The 19,266-nt window shown below is 54.8% G+C and overlaps 1 protein-coding gene across 17 annotated transcripts in view; it reads left to right on the top strand.

Moving 5' to 3' along the window:
* Positions 1 to 19,266, top strand: part of MAST3 (microtubule associated serine/threonine kinase 3) — a 55,394-nt gene that overhangs the window by 17,991 nt on the left and 18,137 nt on the right. For 4 of the 17 annotated variants that reach the window (XM_007995771.3, XM_073016800.1, XM_037992218.2 and 1 more), the window contains exons 1-14: positions 2,026 to 2,348; positions 5,649 to 5,737; positions 5,814 to 5,886; positions 6,071 to 6,091; positions 6,642 to 6,720; positions 7,196 to 7,353; positions 7,536 to 7,611; positions 7,895 to 8,104; positions 8,221 to 8,322; positions 8,598 to 8,730; positions 12,401 to 12,459; positions 12,866 to 12,951; positions 14,540 to 14,748; positions 15,974 to 16,112. In XM_007995771.3, coding sequence (XP_007993962.3) covers positions 2,260 to 2,348; positions 5,649 to 5,737; positions 5,814 to 5,886; positions 6,071 to 6,091; positions 6,642 to 6,720; positions 7,196 to 7,353; positions 7,536 to 7,611; positions 7,895 to 8,104; positions 8,221 to 8,322; positions 8,598 to 8,730; positions 12,401 to 12,459; positions 12,866 to 12,951; positions 14,540 to 14,748; positions 15,974 to 16,112 — 1,523 coding nt within the window. In that variant the 5' untranslated portion in view covers positions 2,026 to 2,259. Of the gene's footprint in view, positions 1 to 2,025; positions 2,349 to 5,648; positions 5,738 to 5,813; positions 5,887 to 6,070; positions 6,092 to 6,641; positions 6,721 to 7,195; positions 7,354 to 7,535; positions 7,612 to 7,894; positions 8,105 to 8,220; positions 8,323 to 8,597; positions 8,731 to 12,400; positions 12,460 to 12,865; positions 12,952 to 14,539; positions 14,749 to 15,973; positions 16,113 to 19,266 lie in introns of those variants that run through there. The other 13 variants (XM_073016802.1, XM_007995768.3, XM_073016797.1 and 10 more) reach the window with 7 other exon arrangements.

The raw sequence follows: 19,266 nt of genomic DNA, 5'->3' as shown, positions 1-19,266 counted from the left end.
TTTTTTTTTTTTTCTTTTTCTTTTTTTGAGACGGAGTCTCACTCTGTCACCCAGGCTGGAGTGCACTGGTGAGATCTCAGTCCACTGCAACCACCACCTCCTGGGTACAAGTGATTCTCCTGCCTCAGCCTCCTGAGCACCTGGGAATACAGGCACGCGCCACCATGCCCAGCTAGTTCTTTCATATTTTTATTTATTTATTTTTTTGAGATAGAGTTTTGCTCGTGTTGCCCAGGCTGGAGTGCAGTGGCGCTACCTCAGCTCACTGCAACCTTCACCTCCTGGGTTCAAGCAATTCTCCTGCTTCAGCCTCCCAAGTAGTTGGGATTATAGGCACGTGCCACCACACTCAGCTAATTTTGTATTTTTAGTAAGACTGGATTTCACCATGTTGGCCAGGCTGATCTCAAACTCCTGACCTCAGGTGATCCACCTGCTTTGGCCTCCCAAAGTGCTGGGATTACAGGCATGAGCCACCAGGCCCAGCCGAAATTATCTTGCTCATTGAATTGTTTCCTGTTGGCTGGGCACGGGGGCTCACACCTGTAATGCTGGCACTTTGGGCGGCCAAGGCAGGCGGATCACCTGAGGTCAGGAGTTTGAGTTGCCTGGCCAACATGGTGAAACTCCGTTTCTACTAATACGAAAAATTAGCTGGGCGTGGTGGTGCACACCTGTAATGCCAGCTATTCAGAAGGCTGAGACAGGAGAATCGCTTGAATCCAGGAAGGCGGGGGTTGCAGTGAGCCGACATGGCGCCACTGCACTCCACCACACTTGGCGTCACCCAGGCTGGTTTTAAACCAAGGCTGGGAAAAGCCAGATGGAGGCTGGGTATAGTGGCTCACGCCTGTGATCCCAGCTAATTGGGAGGCTGACGCAGGAGAATCGCTTGAACCCAGGAGGCGGAGGCTACAGTGAGCTGAGATTGCGCCATTGCATTCCAGCCTGGGCAAGTAGAGCGAAACTCTGTCTCAAAAGAAAGAAAAAAAAAATCGTCTCTTTAGATATGAAGCCCGGGCTCCAGCATCGGGCCTGGACTGGGTCCCAAAGTGTCCTGGGGCCCAGGAAGGGGCACCCCTCATGATGACACTGCCCCTGACTTGCCTGGGCTGTCATGACAGGAGGAAGCATTAATTCAGTCCCTACAGTGGGAGACACTTCTGCTTCCATAGTGGCTTCCATAGTGAACACATACTGTACCCTCAGCCCTGTAGCAGGCTCTGTGTCTCAGATTTTCAATACGGGGGATGTTATGCATGGGGAAACAGAGGCCTGGAAGTTAGCCTGATGCTATCGTTTATAAATTATATATAGATATGGAACATATACCAGGTGCCCTTGGAAGCGCCCCCTTACATCTGATTTGTGTAATCCTCACTGTCAGTCCAGTTTTCCTCCAATTTCACAGTTGAGGAGACTGACGCTGGAGTTTAATCAGGTGGCTTATTCCTAATTGAGGCAGGGCTGATGGCCTTTCCCGCCACACAGAGGCAGAGCATGTCAGACGCCCCGACTCAATTTGCCAAACACACCCTCTGTGCCATTCCGGTGCTGGGAGCTGCTGGGACCCCAAGGAGTCCCCAACCTGGGGAAAACAGAGCCAGACAGACACGAAAGCTGGTTTTTCAGAGGAGAGGACGCTGTCTTGCCAGGCTAGATTCCAAGCAGTGGGGCCAGGGTGGGCGTGGTAGCATGAGCCAGGCCAGGACGCTGGGTGGGTCTTGGGTGCCGCACTGAGAAGGGGTCAGTGCCCCGGGAGAGAGGAAAAGGAGGGAGTAATTAGATTTACATTTTAGCAGAAAGGAGCCAAAATGCCTGTCCCTGGCTCGAGGTTAAGGTGCTGCCAACTCCCCGCCCCCGCCGCCCGCGGTCGTAGCAACGCCCGGCCTCAGCCGCCCGCGGCCCTAGCAACGCTCCGCCTCTCCGCCCGCGGCCATGGCAGCGCCCCGCCCACTCGCCCGCACGCGGGTCCCAGGGCCTCGCTTCCGCGTCGCTCGCTCCGCCTTCCTGCAGGCCCCGCCCCCAACGGCCCCGCCCCCGCACTCGCCTGGGCGGAGTTCCAGGCCGCGCTCGGGGGCGCGCGCTTCCTTCTCGCCGCCCCCCGCAACCCCGCAGCCCTGTGCGCCCCCCTCCCTGTCCGGCTCCGCGGGGCTCCCGGGGCCGATCCCACCGCCGAGGTTCGCGCCCCGCCGCCGCCGGCTGCGCCCCCGCGCCTTCCCGGCCTCGGGCGGCGGCGGCGGCACAAAGGGAAGCAGCATGTCCGACCCCAGCTACTGGACGGCGGTGGCGGCTCCCGGCCATCGCAGCCGCCTGGCCAAAGGCGCGCTGCTGCAGCGCTCCAAGAGGTAGGGGGCACGGCGCCGGCGAAGGCTCGGCGGCCAGCCGAGCAAACAGGAGTTGCCAGAAGTGTGTCCTGGCCGCGTGGCGGGGACCACGGCGAGTGTCTGTCTGTGGCAGCATTGGGAAGGGGGGAGGACGCCTGTGGATCGAGGTGTCCCCTGGGGTCCCTGGCACCCTCCTTTCGCCCCTCGTTCCCTGTACTGGGGTGTCTGTCCGCCAGCGTCGCAGCTGGGGTGGTGACAGACAGGAGTGAGTTGAGACTGAGCTAGGATTTGAACCCGAGTGTCCAGGGCTGTGCAGAACCAGGGAGGAACTTCTTGGAAAAACTGAGGCTGATCTGTCCCTGGGGGCCCATTCAGCAGAAATGTTGGCTCAGAAGCAAATATTTACTGCACGAGGCTGGCATTTGGGTGGGGTGTCAGGAGTCCAGATAATTGAGGTTAACCCCCTCCAAAGCCTCATCTCTCTTGGAGTCTCAGTGTCCTCTTTTGAAAAGCAGAGAGGATAAATGAGGGCTGTGGATTCTACCGGACCTGGGTTCAAATTTCGACTCAGCCACTACCAGGCTGTGTGACCTCAAGTAGCTCCTTAACCTCTCTGTGCTTGGGTTTTTCATTGGTGCTGGACTGGGGCAAAGTCTGGGCGGTGGGACCAGCTACCAAAAGACCTTGAATGCTGAGTCCAGGGCTTAAACTTCCCTCCAAGATCGTGGGGAGCATTGGAGGGGGGGATATGGGTACCAGAGGGATGAGGTGCAGGAGGCTGGCTTCAGGCCCCTGCTTTCTGCCACAGTCTCTCTGTTGTGTCCTGGGTACCAAGAGAGGATGGTTCCCAAATGGCAACTTCTCGAGGTCCTGGATCTCCTCCAGGAAGAGTTGAACAAAGAGTCGGCCCTGCATAGATGCTTGGGAAGTGAACAGATGATGCTTGGTTCTCCTTTGAGGCCTCACACTTGGCCGTGTTTTCAAGAAGACCTCGCCCAAGAACAGGAGGGAGGGCAACTCAGTGTTTTTCCCAAATGCTTTTGGAAGCAGCAAGTGATACAGCAGGATCGGGGAGGGAGGGTGCTGGTGGTGCAGTGTGGGGGCGAGGAACCAGGTGAGGGGCTGGGAGAGGATGCGGAGACAGCCAGGTGAGCATGCATTGAGGGGTTGGCAGGAAGTTTTGCAGAAACCTGCAGGTTTCACTTTTGCTTCTGCAGCTCAGGCTGGGAGACAATCACTGTAACTATTGACATCTGTGGTGTCAGTTTCCCAGTCTGGGAAATGGGTTCAACTGGTCGCTCCCAACTCTGGGGCTTGTTGGGCTTGGCACATATTGGGGATGTAATTCGCTCAGGAAGCATTGCCTGCCCTCCCAGCGTGAGCCAGGCCCTGTGAGCCTTGTGGAGGCAAAGACAACAGCATATGTACCCGAGTCCGGCCCAGAGCTGAGCACTGGATGTAGTAGGTTTCATCCTTCAAGGTAGAGATGGGGAAACTGAGGCTCAAGGGGCAGCCATACGTGGAGACGTAGACAGGCTGGGCCTCTTCTCCCTGTCCACCTTGTCACCTATGTCCTTTGATGATCGTATGCTTGTTCTCCCATGCATTGACCTGCTCTGAGCATTCTGCCTGGGACCCCATTTCTGCACCTCAGAGGCCCCGAGACTTCATCTCTCCCTCCCCGTGAGGTTCTCCCACCGCTGAGCTGTGTTGGCGGCTTGGGGTGTGTGGGCTGATGCTCTGGTGGAGCAGAGCTGTTGCCGGGCGACTGCTCTGGTGGGGCGGGAGATGGTGTCACTCCCAACTTCCTTCTGTCAAGGTGTGGGCTGAGGCTAGGGCTCAGGTGGGAGAAGAGGCCAGGCAGGGTGTGAGAGACCTGGGCCAGGGATCTGGTGGCCAGAAGGGAACGGGGATGGAAAGAGGAAAACATGTGGGCAAAAGTTCAGCAGAACAGACAGGACTGTGAAAGAGATTGCATTTAGGGTTTCTAGTTGGGTCGCACTGGCATTTTAGGGGCATCTTGGGAAGAAGGAGGGTTGTCAAGAGTTGGGAGCAGGGGCTTTAGTAGGGATGTGTAGAATGGGGTGTCTCAGCCCATATCTGGGCTCCAGGTTGTGGTTGGTCCACGTGATTTGCTGGTGCTGCTGGCAGTAGCCATGGTGCAGGGAAAGGTGTGGGGGTGGGACTGTAACACAGAACCGTGAAAAGCTGGGCCGGGGGCTCCTGGCCATATGTAGTGTCCACCATCAGGCTAGAAGCACTTCATGCCATTGCTGTTAATAACAACACTGCCAATAGTTTGTGTTTGTTTTTGTTACTGTTTTTGAGACGAAGTTTCACTCATGTCACCCAGGCTGGAGTGCAATGGCGCTATCTCAACTCACCGCAACCTCCACCTCCTGGGTTCAAGCGATTCTCTGCCCCAACCTCCTCAGTAGCTGGGATTACAAGTGTCCACCACCTTGCCTGTCTAATTTTTGGGTGTTTTGTTTTGTTTTGTTTCATTTTTTTGAGACGAAGTTTCACTCTTGTTGCCCAGGCTGGAGTGCAATGGTGCGATCTTGGCTCACCACAACCTCCACCTCTCGGGTTCAAGCGATTCTCCTGCCTTAGCCTCCCAAGTAGCTGGGATTACAAGCATGCATCACCACGTCCAGCTAATTTTGTATTTTTAGTAGAGACAGGGTTCCTCCGTGTTGATCAGGCTGGTCTCGAACTCCTGATCTCAAGTGATCCACCCACCTTGGCCTCCCAAAGTACTGGAATTACAGGGATGAGCCACTGTGCCCAGCCTTGTTTTTGTTTTTTTAAGAGAGCGGGCCTTGTTCTGTCACCTAGGCTGGAGTGCCGTGGCACGATCATGGCTTACTGCAGCCTTGACCTCCTGAGGCTCAAGCGATCCTCTTGCCTCAGCCTCCTGAGTAGCTGGGACTACAGGCGTGCATCACCACAGCCAGCTAATTTTTTAATTTTGTATAGAGACGGGGTCTCGCTATATTGCCCAGGCTGGTCTTGAACTCCTAGCTTCAGAGGATCCTCCCACCTTGGCCTCCCGAAGCACTGGGGTTACAGGCATGCGCCACCATGCCTGGCCAGCAGTAGTTTCAATAATAAGGAATGTTAGTCAAGGGGTGACTCCTCCTGGGCCTTGAAGACCTGGCTAAGGGCCATGGGGGAGCCCACCTGGGGGCAGAGTGGGAGTGGCCATGTCCAACATCCCATCCTTCTCCAGAACGGGCTGCCTGTGTGATTTAGGCTGGGCAGGTGGCTTAGTGCAGGGCCCTGGGCAGCCACCTACCCTGTCCCCTTTTCCCCCCACAGCTGCCGCAGCGGGAACCGCAAGAGCTTGGTGGTAGGAACGCCCTCCCCGACCCTCTCCCGCCCCCTGTCGCCACTGTCAGTCCCAACAGGTGAGTGTGGGAGCAGCCAGCGGGTGCTGTGTCCTGCCTCTGCCCCGCTGACTCAGTTTCCCCGCCTCCTCCTCAGCAGGCAGCAGCCCCTTGGATAGTCCTCGGAATTTCTCGGCTGTCTCTGCCCTCAATTTCCCCTTTGCCCGGAGGTGAGTGATTGCCGGCTTTGGGAGACAGTGCGGGCACCACGGGCAGGGGTTGGGCAGGGGCACGTGCTCGGGGGCTAGACCTGGCCCCTCATTCATTTCATTCACCTTTTCCCCTCCCCTGGCCAATCTGGTGGTGGTCTCCCCCTCTGGCTCCCATCCCTGACAAATGCATGCCATCTTGCAGCCACATCCCACGTACAGACAGGTAATTTCAACCAGCCCAGGGGGTGGGTGGTCGTGGGGGGATATAGCCCTAAGAATCATTAACTCACTAAAGAAATCATTCATTCATTCACTTAACAAGAGCTGATTGAGTGCCTGTCATGTGCCAGATGCTTGCATTTCATTTATTTATTCATACAGCAACATTCATTAAGCACCTGCTGTGTGTATGCTCTGCGCTGCGGGCTGAGGGTGTGGTTGCAAATGGGCGACTGGCCCTGAGCCCCTGGGGAGTCCTCCGTTTGGTGGGGGGTGGCCAATGTGTGCCCCAGAAGCTACAGCTCAGAGGTTGAAGCTTTGACAGGGGACACAGAGGCAGCTGGAGTCACGGGGGGCTTCCTGGAAAAGGTAGGTACCTGAAGAGAGAGAGAGCATGCAGTAGACTTGGTCAGCCTGTGTCTCTGTTCTTGGTTATTTTCAGGAGATCCTTCCTATGACAGGGCCAGAATATGCTGGCCACAGTGTCTGCTTTTAGTCCCCACAAACCACAGGGGCCAGGCCTTCCTTCCATTTGTTCTTGTTCCCCTCTCCAGGGCAGACGGCAGAAGATGGTCCCTCGCGTCTCTCCCATCTTCCGGCTATGGAACCAACACACCCAGCTCCACCCTCTCGGTACCCATAGCCCCACCTTGGCAGATGGACAGGCAGATGCCGGGTTGGGGGGGACACATCTTTGTGTGTTTTCTTCAAGGTGTTGGGTAGTTGTGCGGTCAACAACCATACTAGCTACTTCCTCCATGCATGCCCCATTCTGGAAAATGCAGGGTCCCCTGAGAAGACCCAGCCTTGACCCCAAAATAGCCCCCAGTCGGGGAGATACAGATATCCCCAGTCTATGGGGTCAGGGCCTGGCCAGAGGGGGACTTGGAGCTGCCCAGGGGTACAGACAGGGAGGACTTCCTGGAGGAGAGGGCATCAGAGCTAGGGTTTTGAGGGATGCATAGGAACCAGACAGGAGAAAGAATGTTACCATCTGATGGCCATCTGATGACCAGCAGACAGCCTGGCCCTTGAGGGGTGGTGCTGGGGTCCTGGCCACACCACTGACGGTGAACTCATGACTCTAATCCCCACCACTCTCTACCAGTCAAGCTCATCCTCCCGGGAACGTCTCCACCAGCTTCCCTTCCAGCCGACGCCAGACGAGCTGCACTTCCTGTCCAAGCACTTCCGCAGCTCAGAGAATGTGCTTGATGAGGAAGGCGGCCGGTCACCCCGCCTCCGCCCCCGCTCTCGCAGTCTCAGGTGGGCCTCGACCTCTGGCCCTAGCCCCGGCCCCTCCCTGGGCTGGTGTGGAGGCCCAAGTTGTGGCTCCTCCTCCACCCTAGCCTCTGATTCTTGTCCCTCAACCCTGGCTCAGAGCCCCGACATCCTCCCCTGGGGTTGGTCTGAGGTCCCATATCACAAGCCAGCTGTCTTCCTTTCAGCCCGGGCCGCGCAACGGGGACCTTCGACAATGAGATTGTCATGATGAACCATGTGTACCGGGAGAGGTTCCCCAAGGTGGGCAGTGCCTGGCGGCTGGACCAGCCCCTGCGCTTCTCTCCACATTGCTGTCCCTCCATGGAACTCTGTCTTCCTGGCTGTGTCCCCCTTGCCAGTCTGTTCATTTCTGTCTTTCCCTCCCTTTCCACTGAAACATGTTGTTCCTCCTGCCCCAGCCCTCCCACCCCATCGCCCCCATCGCCCCATCTCCTTTCTCCCCAACCGTGCCTCTCCTGCCCCCTTCTGTGCGTGTCACTCCAGCCCCACCCTTGACCAGGTCGCCCCGTCTCACCCCACCCAGGCCACAGCACAGATGGAGGGCCGTCTGCAGGAGTTCCTGACGGCCTACGCGCCTGGCGCCCGGCTGGCGCTGGCTGATGGCGTCTTGGGCTTCATCCACCACCAGATCATCGAGCTGGCCCGAGACTGCCTGGCCAAGTCTGGCGAGAACCTCGTCACCTCCCGCTACTTCCTAGAGATGCAGGAGAAGCTGGAGCGGCTTCTGCAGGATGTGCGTGGTTTTTCGCATGTTGAGGTTTTGCATGCAGTGGGACGTGGAGCGAAGGGGGTCCCCGGGCCAGATGGTGCTGAGGACCTCTGGGTAATGCCACGACCCACCTCCCCCAGGCCCATGAGCGCTCGGACAGTGAGGAGGTCAGCTTCATCGTCCAGCTTGTCCGGAAACTGCTAATCATCATCTCGCGGCCAGCTCGGCTGCTGGAGTGTCTGGTAAGTTTATTTTTGTACAGCCAACTTGGGATCCGGGCAGAACTGAGATTGGGACCACGACAGTCCTGCCGAAATACAAGTGACAGTTGCCATCGTGTAGGGCTTTGAGAGGAACGCAGGGTGCCGCCGGGCTAGCATGGGCTTCCCTGAGGAGGGATCGGGAGCGGAGACCCAGGGGGTGAGCTGGGAAGGGTGCTCCAGGCAGAGGGAACAGCATGTGCAGAGGCCTGCAGGTGGAACCAAGCCCCGGGTGACCAGCCCTCCTGTGCCCCTAGGAGTTTGACCCTGAGGAGTTTTACCACCTGCTGGAGGCGGCGGAGGGCCATGCGCGGGAGGGCCAAGGCATTAAGACTGACCTTCCACAGTACATCATTGGGCAGCTGGGCCTGGCCAAGGACCCCCTGGAGGGTAAGCCGGGATGGGAAGAGGAAACCAAGGCTGGGAAAGGCCGGATGGAGGCCAGGCACGGTGGCTCACACCTTTAATACCAGCACTTTGGGAGGCTGAGGCGGACAGATCACTTGAGGCCAGGAGTTCGAGACCAGCCTGGTCAACGTGGTGAAACCCCCTCTCTACTAAAAATATAAAAATTAGCTAAGTGTGGTGGCGCATGCCTATAATCCCAGCTACTCGGGAGGCTGAGTCACAAGAATTGCTTGAACTTAGGAGATGGAGGTTGCAGTGACCTGAGATCGCACCCCTGCACTCCAACCTGGGCAACAGAGCGAGACCTGTCTCAAAAAAAAACAAAAGGGCAGATGAAGCCAGGATTCAAACCCAGGCCCATCCGATTCCAGAACCACCACACTGTTCTTTGTCTCTCTGTGACCTTGCTCTTTGGTCGCCTGTGGGAATTGCTGAGACCCACTGATCTTTTGGGGCCCAGGGGCCTCAGTGTCCTCAAATGCCACATGAAGATGGCCGGAAGCCTGGGGACCAGTGTTAGCAGTGGCCTTCCCTTTGTCCTGCAAATTCACAAATGGCTTTATTAATTTCTGTGGCCTTTACTATGGCCCAGAAAGTGGACTTGGAGTCAAACAGGACAACCCGTAGGTAAGAAGAAGACAGCTGGGGCCGGGCGCGGTGGCTCACGCCTGTAATCCCAGCACTTTGGGAGGCCGAGGCGGGCGGATCACCTGAGGTCAGGAGATCGAGACCATCCTGGCTAACATGGTGAAGTCCCGTCTCTACTAAAAAAATACAAAAAATTGGCCGGGCACGGTGGTGGGCACCTATAGTCCCAGCTACTCGGGAGGCTGAGGCAGGAGAATGGCATGAACCCGGGAGGCGGAGCTTGCAGTGAGCCGAGATCATGCTACTGCACTCCAGCCTGGGCGACAGAGTGAGGCTCCGTCTCAAAAAAAAAAAAAAAAATAGAAGAAGACGGTCAAAAACTCCCACAGCCGTCCGGGCGCGGTGGCTCATGCCTGTAATCCTAGCACTTTTGGGAGGCCAAGGTGGGTGGATCACAAGGTCAGGAGTTCAAGACCAGCCTGGACAACATGGTGAAACCCTGTCTCTACTAAAGTTACAAAAATTAGCCAGGTGTGGTGGTGTGTGCCTGTAATCCCAGCTACTGGGGAGGCTGAGGCAGGAGAAACATTTGAACCCTGGAGGTGGAGGTTGCAGTGAGCCGAAATCACACCACTGCATTCCAGCCTAGGCGACAGGCGGGACTCTGTCTCAAAATAAAACAAAACAAAAAAAAACTCCCACAGCCAGCCAGGTGCAGTGACTCACGCCTGTAATCCCATAATCGCAGCACTTCATGAGACTGAAGTGGGCGGATTACTTGAGCTCAGGAGTTCAAGACTAGCCTGGCCAACATGGGGAAACTCCATCTCTACTAAAAACAAGTATTAGCCGGGTGTGGTGGCAGGTGCCTGTAAATCCCAGCTACTTGGGAGGCTGAGGCAAGAGAATCGCTTGAATTCAGGAGACAGAGGTTGCAGTGAGCCAACATCGCACCACTACACTCCAGCCTGGGTGACAGAGTGAGCCTACATTTCAAAAAAAAAAAAAAAAGATGTAGCTGGGTGTAGTAGTGCGTGCCTGTAGTCCCAGCTACTCAGGAGGCTAAGGTGGGACGATTGCTTGAGCTTGGCAGGTTGTGACTGCAGTGAGCTATGATCACACCACTGTCCTCCAGCCTGGGTGACAAAGCCAGACCCTGTCTCAAAAAGAGAAAAAAACAAAACAAAACAACATTTCCACAAATAGCCAGGATAAGAGGAAGCGAAAGCTGTAGCATTAAACTTGGACCTAGCCTGGTCCAGCAGTAGCCAGGGGAGGCTCTGGGAGGAGGTAGTGTTCAAACTGAGGCCTGGAGGGCAGGACGTGATCAGGTTGCAGATCCAAGGGAAAGAGTGAAACAGGCAAGGGTAACAGCATAGGCAGAGACCCTGAGATTGGACCATACCTGGAGTGGGACTGAGCTGCCACTGTCCCCATTTAAAGCTGGGGAAGCCAGGCATGGTAGCTCACACTTGTAATCCCAGCACTTTGGGAGGCCAAGGCAGGAGGATCACTTGAAGCCAGGAGTTTGAGACCAGCTTGGGCAACATAGTGAGACTCTGTCTCTATTAAAAAAAAACAAAACAATTAGCCAGGTGTGATGGCACATGCCTGTAGTCCTAGCTACTTGTGGGACTGAAGTGGGAAGATTGCTTGAGTCCAGGGATTTGAGGCTGCAGTGAGCTATGATTGCACCACTGCACTCCAGCCTGGGCAACATAGCAAGACCCCAACTCTACAAAAAGTATTTTTAAAAATTAGCCAGGTGTGGTGGTGAATGCCTGTAGTCCCACCTACTTGAGAGGCTGAGGTGGGAGGATCGCTTGAGTTTAGGAGGCTGAGGCTGCAGTGAGCTGTGATGGCACCATTGCACTCCAGCCTGGGTGACAGAGCAAAGCCTGTCTCTGAAATAATCATACTTGGCCTGGTGCAGCAGCTCACGCCTGTAATCCCAGCACTTTGGGAGGCCAAGGCGGGTGGATCACCTGAGGTCAGGAGTTTCAGACGAACCTGGCCAACGTGGTAAAACCCTGTCTCTACTAAAAATACAAAAATTAGGCTGGGCACAGTGGCTTATACCTGTAATCCCAGCACTTTGGGAGGCCGAGGCGGGCGGATCACCTGAGGTTGCGAGTTCGAAACCATTCTGACCAACATGGAGAAACCCTGTCTCTGCTAAAGATACAAAAATTAGCCAAGTGTGGTGGCGTGCGCCTGTAATCTCAGCTACTGGGGAGACTGAGGCAGGAGAATCATTTGAACCCTGGAGGCAGAGGTTGCAGTGAGCCGAGATCGCGACATTGCATTCCAGCCTGGGCGACAGGGCGAGACTTTGTCTCAAAAAAATAAAAATAAAAATATAAAATTAGCTGGGCGTGGGGGCACACACCTGTAATCCCAGCAACTTGGGAGGCTGAGACAGGAGAATCATTTGAACCCAAGAGGCAAAGGTTGCAGTGAGCCGAGATCACACCACTGCACTCCAGCCTGGGTGACAGAGCGAGACTCCATCTCTAATAAATAAATAAATTAAATTAAATAATCATACTAATAAAAAATGAAACTGGGGAAACTGAGGCTCCAGGCAGATAAGGCTGAGCAGGGAATCAAACCCAGGTATACCTAAGGCCAGATCACATGTGGTCTGTGACTGGACCATGTTTGCCAGGCATTCGCTAGGGGCTGCCCCTCTGCCAAGGCCTGGGGCAAGAACATACTGAACCCTCCACCTGGACTGCATCCTGAGCTGAGGAAGATGTTAGGAGCTGACACCCAGGGGGCCTGCGTCACATTCCGTGTTCACAGGTTCAAGGCTCAGAGCCTGAGTGTGATCATAACTGAGCACTTCAGAGCCAGGGCAGCCCACTGGCCCTTCTAGAAGGTTCCTCCGTCATTGCTTCATCCAGCCTCCCCGGTGTGGCTTCATGACAGTGTCATGGGAGCTGAAAAGAGGAGGCACCGCATCCCCAGCCTAGGGTGAGAAATCTAGAGGCCTCAGGAAATTGCTGGGTGATGCAGGGTGAGGCGGGGAGGCTCCAGCTGAGGCTCCTCCCTCATCTTGCAGAGATGGTGCCACTGAGTCACCTTGAAGAAGAACAGCCCCCAGCACCTGAGTCCCCGGAGGTGAGTAGCAGAGGCTGGGGGCCCCCGCCCATCTTGTTCTTTCCAGAGTGGACCAGGCACCCGCAGAAAGGGCTGGGTTTGCTGAGGTCTTGCATGTAGCTTAATTAGCATCGGTGACTTTGGAGGCAAGGTGACAGCATGTGGGACTGCCACGCCTTGGAAGTTGGGTGGGGGCAGTGCTGGAGGGGCACCGGAAAGGTGAGTTTTGCAGGATGTATAAGAGTTTTCCAGGAGGAGGGCACAGCTGTGAGCAAACAAGTACAGAAAGTCAGAAGCTGAGTTGGAGAAGTTTGGACAGGGGAGGAGGTAGCATCAGGCACTAGGACCAGTGGTTTGGGATTGGGGGCGGGAGAAGCCTGGCCAGCTCTGCAGTGGGACGGGACCCTGAGCCCTTCCCGTCCCCCAGAGCCGTGCCCTGGTCGGCCAGTCAAGGAGGAAGCCATGCGAAAGCGACTTTGAGACCATCAAACTCATTAGCAACGGAGCCTATGGGTGAGTCCCTGAGTCCTGCATAGACCCATTTCACAGATGCCTGAGGGGATGATGGAGGCCCAGGCAGCTCCTGCGTCCCCCTCCCACCCTAGCAGGGCTCACACGTTCACCCCTGAATTGGCAGAGAGGGCACCTAAGGACTGGAGGGGGAAGTGGAGACATGCCATAGTAAGGTTACGGCCTCACGTGTGCTCTGTCCACAAGCCAGGCCTTAATCACGTGTGCTCTGTCCACGAGCCAGGCCTTTACCTGCCCCAGGTGTAGGGCATTCTAGGAGCTTGGGGGCTGATCAAGGAAATAGATGCCCACCCAGTGGGAGTAGCACGCAGTGCGTTTTATTTAGGTGCTGCTTTGAATGGCAGGCTTGCATACAAGGGAAGTCCCGCAGAGCATAAGCCCTTTGGAGGCTGAGGTTCCAGGAGTCACCATCGAGAGGGAGAGGCTGGCAAGGGAACTCCCCGGGTAGACAGGAATCAGAGAGAGGGCTTACCTGTCTAAGTGATGTTGTTCAACAGCACGGGCACTGAGTCTCTGGGTCAGAGTCCTGTAGGGCAGTAGCAGCTTAGGGTCTTGAAATCCACAAAGTTCATCTTACCCATGACTCAGAGATAGTGGGTGCAGTTTCATGAGTCTGCAAAGCAAACAGGCTCTCAGTGGCTAAAATTTTGCTTATTTGGGCTGTGTGTAGAACAAATGGATGGTTAAAAATTTGAGCTTGGTGCTAGCAGGCTTTTAAAAGAGCTGGACTGGGTGTGGAGGCACTTTGGGAGGCCGAGGTAGGAGGATCGCTTGAGGCTAGGAGTTCGAGACCAGCCTGGGCAACATGGCAAAACCCCATCTCCACTAAAAATATAATAATTAGCTGGGCATAATGGCACATGCCTGTAATTCCAGCTACTTGGGAGGCTGAAGTTGGAGGATCACCTGAACCCAGGAGGCAGAGGTTGCAGTGAGCCGAGATCGCCCCACTGCACTCCAGCCTGGGTGACAGAGTGAGACCGTCTAAAAAGAAAGAGAGAGAGAGAGAAAGAGAGAAAGAAATACACAAGCAGCCAGGTGCAGTGGCTCTCACCTATAATCCCAGCACTTTGGAAGGCCGAGGTGGGAAGGTCACTTGAGACCAGGAGTTTGAGACTAGCCTCTGCAACATAGCGAGACGCCATCTTTACAAAAAATGTAAACATTAGCCAGGCTTCTGATGTGGGAGGATCATTTGAGCCTGGGCGGGGCGGGTGGCCAAGACTATAGTGAGCCGTGATCTCATGACTGCGCTCCAGCCTGGGCAACAGAGTGAGGCGCTATCTCTAAAAACGTAAAATAAGATAAAATAAAAATAAAAGAAACATACAGCCTAGAGGCCAATATACAAGGGCCATGTACAGCCCATTTATATGACCCCCAGCAATGGCAGCTTAAACCCAAGGGTGGCTGCTCTGGGAGGGAGACCAGGTAAGAAGAAAGGGTGGCCCAGGCAGAGGGCACAGCACAGGCAAAGGCCAGGCAGGTTGGGATCTGGGCTCAAGCTGAACTGCAGTGCCTGCTGGGGCCTCGATCTCTGGTCCCAGCAAGCCTGGCCCCCTGTCCCCAGGGCTGTCTACCTGGTGCGGCACCGTGACACGCGGCAGCGCTTTGCCATCAAGAAGATCAACAAACAGAACTTGATCCTGCGTAACCAGATCCAGCAGGTCTTTGTGGAACGTGACATTCTCACCTTTGCCGAGAACCCCTTTGTGGTCAGCATGTTCTGCTCCTTTGAGACCCGGCGCCACCTGTGTATGGTCATGGAATACGTGGAAGGTATGGTCACTGGGGCTTGCATGCCTCCAGCGATGGGGAGCTCACCCCTCCATGCCTGGGAGAAAATTTTTAGACCAAGTTGAGGTCTGTTCTGTTCTCTCTGAGATCTCACCCTGCTTTGGGAGACCCTCAGGAACCCCAGTCTGGGGTAGGGACCCCAGCGATGGGGGTTCAGGGCTGGGGGAGCCCAGACAGGAGTGTGTGAGGATGGGACCCTGGAGGCAAGAGGAGGGTGGCCATCCTAGGTTGGGGGAACTGATGGGCAGAGGCCTGGAGGCCAGAAGTGAAAGCAGGGAGATGTATGGTTCAGGCAGGGAAAGCACTATTACCAAAGTACTCCCAGGCGAGAGAGCAAACCTGCACTTAGGAAACACCAGCTGTGTACAGGGAAAGAGACTATGCAGTAATTGTTGCCCTGCTGGGGAGAATCAGAAGGCAGGGTCTCAGCTTGGCACGCTGGCTCATGCCTGTAGTCCCAGCACTTTGGGAGGCCAAAGTGGGCTGATCCCTTGGGGTCAGGACTTCGAGACCAGCCTGAGCAACATGGCGAAACCCCTGTTCACGCCTATAGTCCCAGCTACTCTGGAGGCTGAAGCAGGAGATTCGCTTGAACTCTGGAGGCGGAGGTTGCAGTGAGCCGACACTGTGCCACTGCACTCTAGCCTGGGCAACAGAGTGAGACTCTGTCTCAATAAAATAAATAAAAATTTTAAAAATAGGCCAGGCGCGGTGGCTCACGCCTGTAATCTCAGCACTTTGGGAGGCCAAGGCAGGTGGATCACGAGGTCAAGAGATCAAGACCATCCTGGCCAACATAGTGAAACCCCGTCTCTACTAAGAATACAAAAGTTAGCTGGGTGTGGTGGTGTGCGCGTGTAATCTCAGCTACTCTGGAGGCTGAAGCAGGAGACTCGCTTGAACCCGGGAGGCGGAGGTTGCGGTGAGCCGAGATCGCGCCATTGCACTCCAGCCTGGGCAACAGAGCGAGACTCCGTCTCAAAAAAAAAAAAAAAAGAATAAATAAATAAATAAATAATAAAAAATAAATGAAGGTAGGGTCCGCCCCTTCCCTCTTCCCCTACCCTCCCTGCTGAGACAGAACAAACTGGGGACGCTTTGCAGGCAGTAAAGTGAGGATGCGTAGCCATTGGGCATAATCTGGGGGTGGGGGGCGGGGGGCGAGGCGTTGGCCCGGGCCCCATGACTACATCCGCCCTTCTCCCAGGCGGCGACTGCGCCACGCTCTTGAAGAACATGGGCCCGCTGCCCGTGGACATGGCCCGCCTGTACTTCGCCGAGACGGTGTTGGCGCTCGAGTACCTGCACAACTACGGCATCGTGCACCGGGACCTCAAACCAGACAAGTGAGCTGAGCTAGCATGAGCGGGGCCTCGGGGAGGGCGGGGCCAGAGAGGATCTGGGCGGGGCCAGAACAGATCACGGCGGGGCCAGAGAGAATCAGGGGCGGAGCCTCTGAGGTGGATCCCGGGACCCTTTGGAAGCCCCATCCGCCTGAGCTCTGTTGGCACCTCCTGACAAGAAGGCAGGGAATGCGCGCGTGATGAACATCTTGTGTGTACAGAGGAGAGGAGAGCAGACACTTAATAGGCGTCTGCTGTATGCAGGGGAAGGCCGGTGCACTTATGGAGGTGCTGCCAATCAAGGGGAGAGGATGTGCACTTAGGATGCACACACTGTATATGGGAGAAGTGGCTGCGCACCCAGAGCTGCTGCAGCACAAGGGGAAAGAACATGCACTTATAAGACACCAGCTACATACACAGAACAGAATTATGCAATTTGCAAGACCTTAGATGTAAAGACAGTGACCATGCATGTCTTGAGCACCTGCTGTAAATTAGTGCAGGAAAGCAAGGAAGAGAACATGTTTACTGAGAGCCTTAGGATGTTTATGTTATTCTAGTATGTAGTAAGCACCTACTGCATGGCAGACCCTCTATGGGCAAGTGGGAGACACAGGGCCACCTGCTTTGAAATACCTGTATGATTTTCTCCTCTGCATTTATTGAGTGCCTCCTGTGTACAGGGAAAAGGAATGCCAGTTTATCAAGTGTCGTCGAGATATGAGGCAAGAACTGACGTTTCTCACATACATGTGTGGCATGTAGCCCAGGCTTAGCGGCTCATACATGTAATCCCAGCACTTTGGGAGGCCGAGGCAGGACGATCACCTGAGGTCAGGAGTTCAAGACCAGCCTGGCTAACATAGTTAAATCTTGTCTCTACTAAAAATACGAAAATTAGCTGGGAGTGGCAGCGCGCACCTGTAGTCCTAGCTACTTGGGAGGCTGAGACAGGAGAATTGCTTGAACCCAGGAGGCAGAGTTTGCAGTGAGCCAAGATTGTGCCACTACACCCCAGCTTGGGTGACAGAGCGAGACTCCATCTAAAAAAAACAGCGCCTTGCATGTTTTCAGGGCATTTTGCAGTTGGCAAGTGGCTTAGAAAACAGACATGTATTTGGCACCTGCTGTATACCTGGGCCTGTGCTCGATGCTCTAAGGAACTCAAGTATGAATAACTCCTTAGACACTAATGTTGGGTTTCTATATCACATTTTCTTGGTTGGCATGTACTTGTTAGGCACCAGGTGTGTACAAAATAGGCAGAAGAACAGTTGTTAGGCAATGACTGTGTACCTGGCCCAGAACACTTTATCTTTTTTTTTTTTTTTTTTTGAGACAGGGTCAGTCTCTGTCGCCCAGACTGGAGTACAGTGGCACAATCTCGGCTCACCACAACCTCCACCTTCCGGGTTCAAGCAGTATTCCTGCCTCAGCCTCCCGAGTAGCTGGGATTATAGGCATGTGCCACCACACCCACTAATTACTAATTTTTTTTTTTTGAGACGGAGTCTTGCTCTGTCACTAGGTTGGAGTGCAGTGGTGCGATCTCGGCTCACTGCAACCTCAGACTCCCTGGTTCAAGCGATTCTCTTGCCTCAGCCTTCCAAGTAGCTGGGATTACAGGCACGCGCCACCAGGCCCAGCTAATTTTTGCATTTTTAGTAGCGACGGGGTTTCGCCATGGTGGCCAGGATGGTCTGGATCTCCTGACCTTGTGATCCGCCAGCCTTGGCTTCCCAAAGTGCTAGGATTACAGTCGTGAGCCACTGTGCCTGGCCTAATTTTGTATTTCTAGTAGAGAGGGGGTTTTGCCATGTTGGTCAGGCTGGTCTCGAACTCCTGGTCTCAGGTAATTCACTTGCCTCGGCCTCCCAAAGTCCTGGGATTACATGAGCCAGCACCCCCGGCCCAGAATTGTTTCTTTACAGAGCTAGGGCAAACAGGAGGTACTGACTACATAGTTCATTAAATGATGGTTATACACAGTGAATTCTCTGGAATGTATTTTTAAGTGGCAGATGCACCCAGAAGGTGCACGGAAATGCGACTTCATACAGCTGGTGCATAAGACTCTATGATGTAGTGAAACATTTATATATTTAAGTCCACAGGAAAACCTAAATAGCAGTGTATACTGTACATGCGCGAGAGTTTTAAAAATGAGTTCCCTCGCCAGACACCGTGGCTCATGCCTGTAATCCCAGCACTTTGAGAGGCCGAGGCAGGCGGATCACCTGAGGTCAGGAGTTCAAAATGAGCTTGACCAACATGGAGAAACCCTGCCTCGACTAAAAATACAAAATTAGCCAGGCATGGTGGTGCATGGCTGTAATCCCAGCTACTCAGGAGGCTGAGGCAGGAGAATCACTTGAACCCGGGAGGCAGAGGTTGCGGTGAACTGAGATTGCACCATTGCACTCCAGCCTGGGCAACAAGAGCGAAACTCCGTCTCAAAAAAAAAAAAAAAAAAAGTTCATCCAGGCTGAGTGCTGTGTCTCATGCCTGTAATCCCAACACTTTGGGAGGCTGAGGCAGCAGCACTGCTTGAGCCCAGGATTTTATTTATTTGTTATTTTTTTGAGATGGAGTCTCACTGTGTCACCCAGGCTGGAGTGCAGTGGAGCGATCTCGGCTCACTGCAAGCTCCGCCTCCTGGGTTCACGCCATTCTCCCGCCTCAGCCTCCAAAGTAGCTGGGACTACAGGTGCCCACCACCACGCCCGGCTAATTTTTTGTATTTTTAGTAGAGATGGGATGTCACCGTGTTAGCCAGGATGGTCTCGATCTCATGACCTTGTGATCCACCTGCCTCGGCCTCCCAAAGTGCTGGGATTACAGGCATGAGCCACTGTGCCCGGCCAAGCCCAGGATTTTGAGACAAGTCTGGGCAACATAGTGAGACCCTATCTGTACAAAAAAATTGTAAAAACTAACCCGGCAGCCGGGCCCGGTGGCTCATGCCTGTAATATCAACACTTCAGGAGGCTGAGGCGGGCGCATCACCTGAGGTGAGGAGTTCAAGACCAACCTGGCCAATATGGTGAAACCCTGTCTCTACAAAAATACAAAAATTAGCCGGGCATGATGGTGGGTGCCTGTAATCCCAGCTACTCGGGAGGCTGAGACAGGAGAATCACTTGAACTTGGGAGG

The sequence above is a fragment of the Chlorocebus sabaeus genome, chromosome 6, assembly GCF_047675955.1.
Source record: "Chlorocebus sabaeus isolate Y175 chromosome 6, mChlSab1.0.hap1, whole genome shotgun sequence".
Classification (NCBI taxonomy): Eukaryota; Metazoa; Chordata; class Mammalia; order Primates; family Cercopithecidae; genus Chlorocebus; species Chlorocebus sabaeus.
This window is presented reverse-complemented; position numbering and strand designations above follow the sequence as displayed.